Consider the following 13,298-nt stretch of genomic DNA (forward strand, 5'->3'; position numbering starts at 1 on the left):
GGGGGGGGGGGCGCTCTATAATAACCATATTTAAATACATACTTCTAAAGTAGCTGTTTCTATTCTATTCTACTCTATCCTGTATCGTTCCCAACCAATTCCACCATCTACAGGCACACCTCAACCATAGGTACACAGCACTTTATAAAATCATAACTAATTAAAAACTAAAATCATATTTCTTTGACGATTCAAGATCGGCACACTTTCAAACGAAGTCCTTCATTTATACAACACAATAATGCAATGCTCCACTCATTATTGCAGAGGTGTAGAGAAAGAAATTAACGAAGTAATCCGAATTTATGCAATTCGATGAGGAATAATTCGGCATTTGAAGGTAAAAAGGTGCCAAAATATTATAAAATACAAGTTTATATGCTTTATCCTCACAGGCAACTGTCTCCCACGCTCTAGGACTTCCCACATTGTCAGTATCAATCACTGATTCTCGGGGTTATGCAGCCGCCTCCTCACATAGTGCCGAGGAAGACTTTGCCCACTGTCAGAAGATCCATTGTCCTCATCTCTAGAATCAGGTTCCTCGTCATAGCCTTCACCCCAAAGCCTTCTAGATGATCTTCTTCGTACCGCCACTTGAGCACGGGCTCTTGCAGTACTGGATCTACTTGAAGTATTCCCTGGTCGAATAAATCGAACAAGGAAAAAGACAGTCAGCCAACCACCCTCATCAATGGTCAAAGTGCTTTCCTCGGCCCTGTCTTCTCCAATAGAAGACTGAAGCGTGCTAAGTAAATCTCCCAGATCCCTCTGCCTCTCTAATCTCCTCCAGCTACGCTGCCTTTCTGGATCAGCATCTGTGGGCCTCACAAGGGGATGCACCAACCTAGCATGCTTTCGCAAATCAGTGTACGTGCCACTGAATTCACATGTCTCACAGGCACAACTTCTTGATTTTGCATTCATGAAATGACGGGCGGCCTCAACCACAGTCCAACCATTTATTAGGCCTCTGCAAAGAGGGCAAACTAGCTTTGATTTCACTGAGTTCTCAGAAGGTACAGTGATGGGAATTGGTCCTTCCAGACTTCTTTCGCCTTCCAGGTCAGAAACCGCATTCTCTGAAACTGTTGTGGAAGACAGCAAAGACGATGTCAAGATTGGCACATTTTCGGGACTCTGTAACTCTGCTGAAGCATCACTGAATGACTTCCGAAATTGGTCAAAACAATTCGAGTGGCGGTAGCTTGTGTCACACATGAAAGGACGACAGCCTTTCTCATGTGATGAACATATAAGTAAAATGGCGTTGTGAGGATGTTCCATACACACTGGACATCGTGCAGCTTCCCATTCTCTAACATTCTTGTCATCCTCTAATGGATCTTTTGTTAAAGATTGTCTTGGATAACTAGAGCTACAAGGGAAAGGAGATAGCCTTGACCTATCAAGGGACAAGGAACGCTCTCTTCTCTCTTTAGGCATGTTCAGATGTCAATACAAGGATAAATACAGATTATCTTCCTCCCCAACAGCTATAGGAAACTTCAAAGTACAACCAAAAGCAGCGCAGAATAAGCACTATGGATAGACGAATAACTGGTCCTTGTAAAATCTGACACAACAAATATACAACAAGGATTAAAAGATCGTACGCAATAAAAGTATTTAAATCTAAGATGAAGGACTTAATGCTTTCAAAATCTACTTTAGGCACTTCTCGTTAATGTTGTACTCTATCACCAGGAATTCACCTACATACATTAGCAGAGAAACTCTGATGTTGCCATATCACATACACATACTAACCCCTAAATGACATATTTCCAGCCAATTAGAAAAGCATCAAATATCAGTTGAGACAACACATCCTATGTTTTACTCCAAGTTTATTTGCATAGACGCATTTCCATCAATGCTCGAACGAAACATAGGTAAAACATAGAGTTCAAGGATTTGAAATCCTTGGAATTCAAAATAATCCAAACAAATCAAAACGACTTGTTATTAAGGATTTGAGATCCATAAATTCAAATGTAGCCAAAATAAAACATAAAGCAATTATGATTCTGATAACAAACTATCTTTGCAGGAAAAGTAAAAAAAGGAGTCGAAAACATTGATCAGACAGTTGAAGCACGTAAAAGGGAAATACATTTTTTATCATATTATAATGGTTTATATTTCATTACACTCAACCGCTGACAAAAGAGATCACAATTCATAAAATGAACTATAGTTAACAGCCATTTGACAAGACAAAATTCCAATACCACCATTTCTACTCATGATATATCAAGAACTGATCAATACAAGACAGTAATGCAGAGGCTAAAATGTAAGAAATACTAAGTAACTATCCACTCATCACCATCACCACTACCCCTCCCAAAAGAAAAAAGAAAATAGAAAAGAAAAGAAAGAAAGAAATGAGAAATGGCATTTGTGACTCTTATCAATAGTAGTTAAAGTTCAAGTCTGATATCCTTATCAATAGTAGGGATATAGACTTTCTTGTGTCTCGATAACACTATAATACGCTCCACTTCAAACAAGCTTGCTCAATCATACAGACCTCCATCATATCTTTGCCCTCTGCTCAAACGACGCAGCAAGCCCCGTTGCAGCACTATGCCACGCCATCACGCCCCAAACCAAATTTCCCCTTTGAGCATCCCCTTAATCAACATGATAAGATTAGCAAATTGCGTCGCTATCCAATCGTATAGTTGTGACTTTAAATGTGAATAACCATAATTCCCACCATTTGAGCTCTTTGTTTCTAACATCTAAAGCTAAGGCATAAAAACCAAAGTCCCAATCCATAGCAGACAAACAAAAGCAAACTGCCCAGATAGAATGAGATGGTTGCAACAAACAAAACACACTAACAGCTAACAGTCTGTACGACATACAAGCAGAAGTGTTTAAAGACAAAATCAACTATTTTATTTTCAGACCGGCTGAAGTAAAATACTGATTCAATGAAGTATAATAATGCATTACTATCTTTAAGTTTCAAACAGGGGTAGATACCCACGGCATCTTCAAATCTATGCTCAACACAGAAAATCAAATTCTTTGAGCTCATCATGCCCAAAGCTAATTTGGAAGTACAAATGCAAGCAGAGGCTATAACAAAGCAATCCCACCTAGTACTTCCACAATCACAGGAAAATTCTCGGAAAACAATTCTCACATCAACATAACTATTAAGGGATCAAAAACTTTAGAGCCCAAAACGCCAATAAAAATTGAGTAAACTATTGACAGAATTAAGAAAATTCTCTTGATTCGCCCGCAACTTCGGACAAAATTCCAGCAGAAGAAAATCAATTTTGTAATTTCCACAATTATCAAAACAACAAGTCAGACACGGGAATACACCGCGCACCCACAAACCAGAAATCAGAGCGACAAAATCACAGGCCAGTATACATACACAAATGGATTCCATCAAACCAAATCACAAATCCAATTCATATTTTTAAACCATCAAAAATTGTAAAGGAAAAGAAAGCCAGACTACCTCACAGGTTGACTGAGAAGTAAAAGCACCAGAAAAATAAAACCGGTGAGAGCTTCGCTTAGTACGGTTGATTCCCTGCAATTGCTTCAAGCCGAAGCTCTAATCAAAGTTAAGCTCAGTATCGATGGTGCCTGCGGGTCGAGGCGGTAGTGTGTGGCCTGTTGGATTGGGGGACTAGGGTTTGTAAGACGCTTCAAATAAGGTAAAATGTTTTTCTTTCATAAATTTTTATTTATATATATAAAGGGTGATTTAAATGGGGATGACGTGGCGGAGTAGTTTTGGGTGGGTGGAAAACTATTTTCAATCACACTTCGAATTAGTCGGCCGCCGTTCCGTCGGCTGTTATGATGTATATGAAGCACATGTTTTCCTTTGAAAGCACTGTTGTCGACCTTTGTCAACTTAATTTGTTTAGGCTTCCTATTTTTTCTTTCTTCTTTTTTTCCCTATATAATAAGAATTAATTGATGCGTGCGAAAAATGAATGAGTATAATATTTTATAAATTGAAACTCTTTGGTGGATCAAATTCTTTACAAGCCTAGAAATGAGAATCTACAAAAGAAAATATTAGGATTTCGACACTCAAGTTAATATAAAAAATAGAAATAATAATGTAGAAAGAGAAAACATGAAAAGAGAATAACAAGATATGTTGAAAGAATGAATACGAGTGTGTATATCAGAAATTGCTGGTGAATGCTTCAAAAAACCATCCTCCTGCTTGATGAGGCAAAACCTGGTTAAAAAATGACTTCTATAAGGTCCCTTCTTTCGTGCAACCTAATCTACATTTCTTCCATGGTGAGTAGACAGAATTAATAGTTAATTATTCTCAAAGTCCCCCAGTGATGAGGAGTCTGGTCCCCTAGGGAATCGGGGAAGTACTTGTCAATGGATAACTCCTTGGATTCCTCATGTATTAGTTGGAGAAGTCTAAGGGTGTCCAACTTAATCAGAAGACCTCAGCAGAGTAAGGATCCTACTTCTCCTATAGTCTGCTTTCCCAGACCTCTTCATTAGTCTTGCTAAAATAACGTTTGGCAACCTGAACAAATATTTCGCTGGGAGCCAGGGTGGGATTGGATCTTTGGGTTTCTCAAAGACCAGCTAGCTAGGGGAAGGGCCATGGGATCTTGTCGAGGCCTTTTGCTCCATTGGGCACCCTGGCTCTATTATTGGGCTAACAAATGGGTCACACCTTAGACCGCCTATTTATGACCACATCATTCAGTCCCTCCTACTTTAAGGAGGACCAGGCCAACTTAACCCTTCTTAGAGTAGAGAGTTCCTTCTAGAGGGGAGAGACCTCTACCTTCCAGAGAGACTCTTTTTTTGGCGAGCACATTCTTATTCCTACAAAGGAATTTGGAAAACAGCCCCTCGGATTACGGGATGTGCTTTGTCAGACATGATTTGAATGCGAGAGTCTAACATAATCTGGGGGATGCATGTGTGTCCATCATCGCCTATTCCTAGTGGGGTGATGGTACCCACTATTGCGCGTGCCCCACGTCCATGCAAGGGCAGTTACCTAGCTTGAGTATAATTAACCTACCCATTCTCTTAATCTCATTTCTTTAGCAGCATCATTCCCACCCCACCCCACCCCCCACTTAGAGGGAAGTTTTTAGCACAGGAGGCTATGCCTTTTGCCTAATCTTCCCCTCTATTTTCATAGGTTTCTTCTTTTTTCTTAACTATGTGTATCACCGCCATCAATTACTCTAGTATTGTTGATGTAATCATCTATTTGTATAGGCCCCATCAAACTTGGAGACAACCTCACTGAGGAGGTGGCTGACAACGTATTGTTTGGAGAATCCATTGTAGGTTCAGAGGGCCTGGATGATCCTGCAATTGTTGGTCCTCTAGCAAGGGGCTAAGGAGTTGTCTACCACTACCTGGAGAGCTTAAGTATTTTCAGCCACCTCCATAGGCTTTTGTTTGTTGAGGTTGTTGGTGGGAGCTTCCGTTAGTACTCATGTCTTACTTTGTGTTCCAAAAGATAGCACCATTAGATGTGTGCAAAAAATGCACGAATAGAGTAACATATGAATTTGAGCTCGTTGGTAGACCAAATTCTTTGCAAGTCTAAAAATAAGAACCTGCAAAAAAAATATTAGCACTCCGATACCCAAATTAGTATATATAATTTAAATAATAATGTAGAAAGAGAGAAAACATAAAGAAAATAGCAAGCTATGTTGAAAGAATGGATGCAACGAGCGCGTGTATGAAAAATTGCTTGTGAATGCTTCAAAATTAAAACCATCCTCCTGCTAGAGGAAGCACAACCTAATTTTATACTCGAAGTCCCCTAGTATCAAGGGAGTTTGGTCCCCCAGGGAGTCAGGGAGGTAGTTGACAGTGGATAAATCTCTTTGGATTCCTAGTTTGTTAGTTGGAGAAGTCTAAACAACAGAGTAAGGATCCTACTTCTCCAAGAGTTTGCCTTCTCGGACCTCTTCATCAGGTATTGCTCAAATGATGTTTGGCTCGCTTCGCTGGCAGCCACAGTAGCATTGGGCTCCTTGGTCCTCTCAAAGACCAATCTTTCTCTTAAACTCTAACTCTCTCAGGCCCTAGCTGGGGGAAGGTCCATGGGGCCTTTCTAGGGCTTTTCGCTCCATTAAGTCCCTTGGGCCTGTTACTAGGCTAACAAATGGCCACGCATTGGGCCGTCTAGTTATGACCATATCAATAATAATAATAGTAGTAATAGTTATTGTTGTTGTAATAATAGCTATGGGGGTATGATAGTTCATATTAGAATAGTGGACAGGATGCCAATTAATATTCTTGGATATCCACTAGGTTGGATGCTTAATATTCTTGTTGTACAAATTTTCTAATTAAATTCATATGAATACGAAGTAAGCTTCATCCATATGTTAGCATTATGTCTTCGAATCAAATAAAGTCATTAGATCAACATGACTATGATGTCACACTTATGATGGAGATAGTAAAATATGTATGTATGATTTTATTCTTGAATATGTCAAATCAAGAATCATTGAGATAGACACAAATAGTCCCGCAAAGATGGGAGAAACATGCTCACGAGGAGAATATCTCATTTCATATGCATTACCGTGAGACACTTGTGTATATGTAGGGGGATGTTTCTTTTAACAAGTGATCTAATGACTCTCTAAGAAATTCCCTGATGGAGTAACAATGTCTAGTTGAAAATTTCTGATGCGATATTGCAACATTAATACTTTGAATTGAGTCACCATAGAAATTTTGTGGTAGTATCATTTTAAAGTCCAAGTATTTTAGTCCAATTAAAAGACCTAAGCCCAATTTTTCTTTTAATTTATAAATCCAATTCATAAATTAAAACAAGCCGAATTAAATTAGTTTAATTAATTTAAAAGGCATAAACTGAAAAATCAACTAATCCAATTAGTTAATATTAGAAAAAATCCAAGCAATGAATTTTTATATAAATGATCCAATCATTTATTCTATATCGGAGAAATCAATTTAATTTAATTAGATTAATCTCTTCCGTTCGAATTTAATTTTAAATTAATTTCATCACACACTGTTGATTAGAGTATAACTATTTAGGTTCACGTTCAGCTAGACTTGGGTGTGTGTGACCAATATTATTAATTAATCTAATTAATTTATTTATTTTCGATTAACCGATAACCAGAAATAGCTCGTTATCATGGGTGGTTGTCTAGCAATAGTCCATGGCACTAGAGACTAGGTGAACTATGTGTGAACATTTAAGCTCCAAGTTTTCATACGAGTACGGTTTTTTTATCAACCGTCTCCAACCTTAGTCTAGCGCATAGAATTAGATTTCGATCTCATTCTAAACTAGGCATCTATAGTTATAACTTTGAGTCCTCATTACCCCACTAATTGATAAGGGAAACCTATCCTATTCCTTCAATCATTGTGGTCACATATTCTAAGGGCTTAAACGAGTCTCAAAGTGTGTAGAAAATATTGCTGTCATAATACTGACAGGGGGACAGATACTCATTCAATGGATGCGATGCTTAGTGCAAGTCTCTATAGAATACTCCTATATCGAGATTCTCAATTTGGAACGTTTCAAACCCAACCCTCAGCAATTGATTTTATAGCTGTCATTCAATACGTGACCCAAGTGCATGGTTGTCTATTTGATCTATAGGTTTTGTTGTGATGTTAGTGGAATTCAACAGAAGTAAAAGAGCTTAACAAAGATAAAAGTCAAGAAATGAATAATCATTTTATTCATTAATTATATTACATTACATCGAAATTATCAAATAGATTACATAAAAACCAATCTAATTGACTTTCTAATCGCTTATTCAATTAATATATATATATATATATATGTACAAGCTAATCAACAATCTAGTTGAGTAGGTAGATCAGTCATTGCACAAATTTTTCATGAGATAAGTCACAAGAACCAATGGAATTGAACCATAAGCTAATCCTCAGTATCAATAGACGGGTCGGTAGTGATGTCTGAAGTTCGGGGTTATAGTTACACAATTACATAAACATTAGTCCTTTTAGTGAATTCTTATTTTAAGTTTTATAACAATTAGAACTACACTTTTATATTTCTTTATATGTTTATAAAATAGTAGAGTGTCAAATAAAAAGAAATAGTTAAGTATTTAAATTTTGTATATCTATGTAACGTAATGGTAAAGATAGAGTTCATCTTATTAAGTTAATGTAAGTTTCTTAAAGGCAAGAAAGATGCATTTGGCCTATGACAAATTAGTAATAAGAATTTTTATTCAAATTTTTGTTGATCTCAGTAAATTCTGTGAATCCTAAAATAGACAAATTTATTTATTTAACAACAAAACATCAAAAATATTACGTATAATTTTTCAAACTACAGAGGTCTACTCCGTATAATGAAACTAACATTAAGGGAGAGCGGATAATTCTCTCCTCACTATGTAATAAGATCTCAATAAGGGAGTATTTGCCAAAAACTAGAACTTTAGGATATGGATGCCAAAAGTCAAAACCTCCAAGAGCTAGATGTAAATAACTCTAATCGGGATACAGAACAAAATGCAAGATTGCTCAGCGTAAGCGAGCCTAAAAAAGCTATAATCCAAGCTTACTTTTCAAGTCTCGCGGGATAATAAATAGTAGTTCAACCGCTCAGATTATCCAAGACAGCCTGTGGTTTATACATTTACAAGTTGATTATCAACCAAGAAAATATTATGTCAACAACCTGACTGACTTTTGGCCTCAATTGAATGCGTCTTATTTCTGTGGACTACAATTCTATGGAGAAGCTTAAAACTAATAGACCATTTAATTTTTTGGATCTCTGCCGAAATAGTAGCTTGTGCACCTGCTTTTTCAGCAGCAATCAGCGTTTGCATGTCTAAGTTCATTCAATATATTTAGTTGTGCATTTTCAGGCAGAAAGCTGGTTCAACTGTAATGAAAATGAACCACCATTCACCAAACTTTCCTTGCAAACATTAAATAGTAGCTAGAAAATACATCAGCTGAGGGTACATCCCTTAGTTGGGGGCAGCTGGATATTAAATGACGGCCGAGACAGAAAGAGGGAGGTACTTACAATGACTTAAAAACTGACTGTATCTTTAAGGAATAAAAAAATTACTAAGAATCAGGGGAAAAAAAAAGAAAAAAGAAAACATAAATTAGACTGGATATTACATGGATGGACAAAGTAAAATGATTGAGCACAAGCAGTATTCTACTACACAGCAAGAAAGAGTACCACCTTTTCAGGGAAGACATGGCACTAAGCACTCTCTGCTGGGAGCTCTCCCCAGCTCCCGATCCTGTCAGCATATTTGGGCCTCCACTGTGTCCTTCCCTTGACAATTTCACCACCACCCTCCAATCGAAGCAAATGCTGACACTCAACAAAACCAGAATTTGCCAGATCCCCAACACCCTTATCCACAACGGCAGTGAGGGACTGCAACACACTGTCTCTCATGCACTCCCTTCTATACTCCAGAGTCATACCAGCAAGCTCATGAGTCTCTAAGATTGGTAATGGAGCACTCTGCAAAAAGAATGAAGTAATTGGAATAATACTGACAAAATACACAATAGTAGCATCACAGGGAAAAAACGCCAGATACCATTGTTCTCTTTCCAAAAGTAGAAGAATTATGCTAAATAAAATCATCCAAATAAAAAAGCAATGAATATAACAGACTTTTTACACCAATCATTTTAGGAAAGGTCAGGCCAAGTAGCACGCTCTTTCTTATATCGTTGCCTCATTATAAAGATGGATCGAAGCCACATATCAGAGGAACTTCCATTCTTTTGCTTGCTTCACTTTAGCTACATTATTAGATTGGAATTGGATTTTGCTTGTTAATCAGTACCTCACCTTTCTTGTAACATTAACATTTAAGCAGATAGCTAATAACATTATTATCATTTTACGTATAACACAAGTCCGTGTATTATGAAATTATACATAACTTTGTGTATAACAATAAATATTAAAACGTTTTCAAGCACATCACATCTATACATAAGCTTTTTACACTGTTATGATATGTAAATTCATACTAGTACATATGTAAAAATTAAATATTATTTAATACATTTATATATGTATATCCAGTATATATACCCACTTGCGCTGCAGGTGAGTAATCACACAAAATTAGTATATAATCACATACACACTATGAACACAGACATTTACATAAACTAGGGATACAGTAAAAGTAATTGCAGATATTAATTTATATAAAATGCATGTGTACAATATATATTGAAGACATAAATATATGCATATCATATAAATAAATCTCTCTACAGAAATTATAATTATGTATCTAATTAGTATATAAATAAACCATAAACATGTTGTACTTGCATATTTGGTGACTTATATATATCTTATTTATAACAAATACATAATATCTACTTAGTTATGCATGCACATGTAATTTACAATATCAAAGAGTGGGGGAGAGATTTTGAGGCTAAGAAGGCAAGTCATAGTTTTGGTTATAATTCTTCACTAATTAAATGGGGATAAATTCTTCCTAGTTTTAGCGGCATCAAGCTATCATTGGCTTTTCAATCTCAATTCACTTACTTTAAAAGACATGAACAGGATTTTGACAGAACTATACATGCTTTTTCCCAGAAATCTCTGTTAAGAGTCTAATTCCTTCTAAAGGATAGGCAGTTAAATATACACTATGCTGCTCCAGAGATACTTTTGGCAATTGGATGAAATTCTCCTAAAAGCAGACAAAGAAAGTCTGGGAACTCAAACTTCCGTGCAACTTTTCAACATGTTCAGGAAAATGAGACCTCTAATATACGATCTAATTGAAACAATGGGCATACTTATGGATGGTAAAGCACCCTCATGTGGGGGACAGAATTGATCCTTGGACCAATGAGGCAAAACTGCATTTGTTCCCAGTTTAAAGAGAGCACATTCTCCAGATGTAACGCAAAAAGATACCTCAAGGGACAACCAGAAAAACATTCAGTAAAGTCTTCACAGATAATACATGTAATTTTTGTCTCTTGCAAACATATAATGGATATATTAAAGTTATGACCAATATTATTGCTCAGATTATAGACTTCCCATATGTTGCATAGACATGGGGATTTGACTAATTCTTTATTGGCATATTATGCATTTCATCATCCATGCAGGTGTTGAACCTAGCAAGAAGTCCAACCAAAATCACTACATACCAACTGTGGAGGTAGACGCACTAAAGGAGAGGTCTGACGGATTGTCTTTAAGCACATTTATTTCATATTTATGAATAAATATACTTTTTGAATAGTTAAAATGAAGACTGTTATGAAGAAAACTAGTACTAGAACAAACTGAAAAATAGTTCCAAGCACTTGAATGGAACAAAAAAGCAGTAAAAACTTGCCAAAGGCAAAAGGACAGGCCAAAAAGAATTACCTCAAGAACCCAACCAACATATTTTACGTTATTCACATGTTGGTTCACATCTAAGTCACTCCATCTAGGCTGCATACAAAGAACATATGCCTTAAGAAAGCCAGAAAAACTTGAAAGTAGGCTACAGAATTAGAGAATAGCCTGCCGCTTACAGTCAAACCAGTACGGATATAGTCTGCAGTGTTATCATCAAGCTTTGGTAGCTTCCTGCTATCATCATCCACTATAGGTGGAGAATCAACAAAATAGCCACCTATTTCTTCTCGAACCTCATCCGGAATTTTTGATAATCTCCTCGTCTCTTTATTCATCATCACCCACAAACTGCCATTATTTCAAAATGGAACAACCAAGACAACGAATTATTCGCTTAGCAAACTGGAATCCACAGCTTATAAATACATACAGCTCTATATTCCACATTTCTAACTAAACAAATCCCTTAGAATTTCAAGACCAGAATATGAAGCTTGAAAGCAGAATCCAAGCACCATTTTCCCCTCTCCTCACTCTCAAAAGTAACTTAATCCAGTTCCTCATAATAAAAGGAACTGCTTCATTCAGTAACAACCCACTATTTGACATAAAGGCTACAGCAAGTCTACTTAGAAACAGAAGGAACATGAAAAAGTTATTCAAATAGGAAAATTGCTATGCATGTAAATTATATATTTTATAACCTTGTAGCCCGAGTTAGTATGTCGCCAGTATTGCTATCACGCACAAGCCAATCTCGACGCATACCATTCTTCCCAGATGCAGCTACCCAGGTATCTACCTGAACAACATCACCCCTGCAAGGAAAACATCTCAAGCCATCAAATGAACTAATTACATAACATTTATACAAAGTGCCGAAGAAAATGACAGTATCATCAAGCTTGCTTAAGTGTTTCTGTTCATTAACCATACCATGTAGGATAACGATCCACAAGAACCTGCATTTTAGTAACTACCCAAATCAAGTTTCTTTTGCACATCTCTGGTGTTGAACCAAAGCCATCAGCAAGCAGGCCAGCATTCTTTACATGGTTTAGAGCTGTTTCCTGTAGAATTGTGCAAATTCATCAACCAAGCGTGAGCCAAAAATCTAATACTTTATAATTATTAAAGAAGGTTAACACATCAATGAATTATATTAATGAATTCTAGCAAGCACCTGCAAATGATTCATCAGTGTCTCTACCGAAGCAGTCCGATCGGCCCCTATCTCATATGACCTAATACTGAAGTTTTGACGAAATACCAATCCATCCTGCACAATCCTCCCCAAGCCGAAAGGATCAACAAGCATATCTGGCCGTTTTGGTTTCCAATCAAGCATCATCCATTGCTTCTCTGCAGCCAAAAATATTGTAGTAATGGCAGCAAGGAGCATGCTCCAGTCAGGCAATTGGTTAATAAATGTCCGTGGGGGAGGTGACACGGCCACCTCATCCTCAGCCTTAGGACCATCTATAACTCCAACCTTAGTCCCATTAACCTTAGGAGGAGCTTGTGCATTGGCATTAACCCGTAATTTTCCTGAAGATGAGGATTTTGATTTAGCACTAGTTCCACGAGCATCAACATTTGCAGGAATACTTCCTCCAACCTTTCCCAATGTTTTTCCAGAGGAGTCTGAAGCTGGAGAAGCTATTGGGAGAAATGCAGAAGTTGCAGCAGTGGTTACCATGATGTAGTTGTGGCAACGGACCGCCAAAGTCTATGAGAAGAATAGATTCGTGTGAAACCCAAAATTTAAAATTTTTCAGTAAATTTAACCCACAAGGGTATGGACCAACTAGGTCAAATATCACCAAAATTCTCCGAAGAGTGCCATGTCCTCTCTGCAGAACAGGTGCAATGCACAAATCAGAATATG

At 37.1% G+C, this 13,298-nt stretch overlaps 2 protein-coding genes across 6 annotated transcripts in view; both read right to left on the reverse strand.

Moving 5' to 3' along the window:
* Positions 158–3,703, reverse strand: LOC105162095. 2 transcript variants are annotated; one of them, XM_011080030.2, is made up of 3 exons: positions 3,491–3,703; positions 2,537–2,639; positions 158–1,576 (listed from the first exon to the last, which is right to left on the reverse strand). In XM_011080030.2, exon 3 carries the CDS (start codon positions 1,444–1,446, stop codon positions 442–444), a length of 1,005 nt encoding a protein of 334 aa, XP_011078332.1. In that variant the 5' UTR covers positions 1,447–1,576; positions 2,537–2,639; positions 3,491–3,703; the 3' UTR covers positions 158–441. The 2 variants fall into 2 exon arrangements, with proteins under 2 accessions (XP_011078332.1, XP_011078330.1); XM_011080028.2 differs by lacking the exon at positions 2,537–2,639.
* LOC105162096 (palmitoyl-acyl carrier protein thioesterase, chloroplastic) overlaps positions 8,933–13,298 on the reverse strand; it is a 5,392-nt gene continuing 1,026 nt past the window's right edge. For 2 of the 4 annotated variants that reach the window (XM_011080035.2, XM_011080034.2), the window contains exons 2-7: positions 12,594–13,139; positions 12,347–12,480; positions 12,115–12,228; positions 11,587–11,758; positions 11,435–11,503; positions 9,263–9,532 (exon numbers count right to left, since the gene is read on the reverse strand). In XM_011080035.2, coding sequence (XP_011078337.1) covers positions 9,263–9,532; positions 11,435–11,503; positions 11,587–11,758; positions 12,115–12,228; positions 12,347–12,480; positions 12,594–13,109 — 1,275 coding nt within the window. In that variant the 5' untranslated portion in view covers positions 13,110–13,139. Of the gene's footprint in view, positions 9,533–11,434; positions 11,504–11,586; positions 11,759–12,114; positions 12,229–12,346; positions 12,481–12,593; positions 13,264–13,298 lie in introns of all 4 variants that reach the window. The other 2 variants (XM_011080032.2, XM_011080033.2) reach the window with 2 other exon arrangements.

Source organism: Sesamum indicum, linkage group LG5, assembly GCF_000512975.1.
Source record: "Sesamum indicum cultivar Zhongzhi No. 13 linkage group LG5, S_indicum_v1.0, whole genome shotgun sequence".
Taxonomy (NCBI): Eukaryota; Viridiplantae; Streptophyta; class Magnoliopsida; order Lamiales; family Pedaliaceae; genus Sesamum; species Sesamum indicum.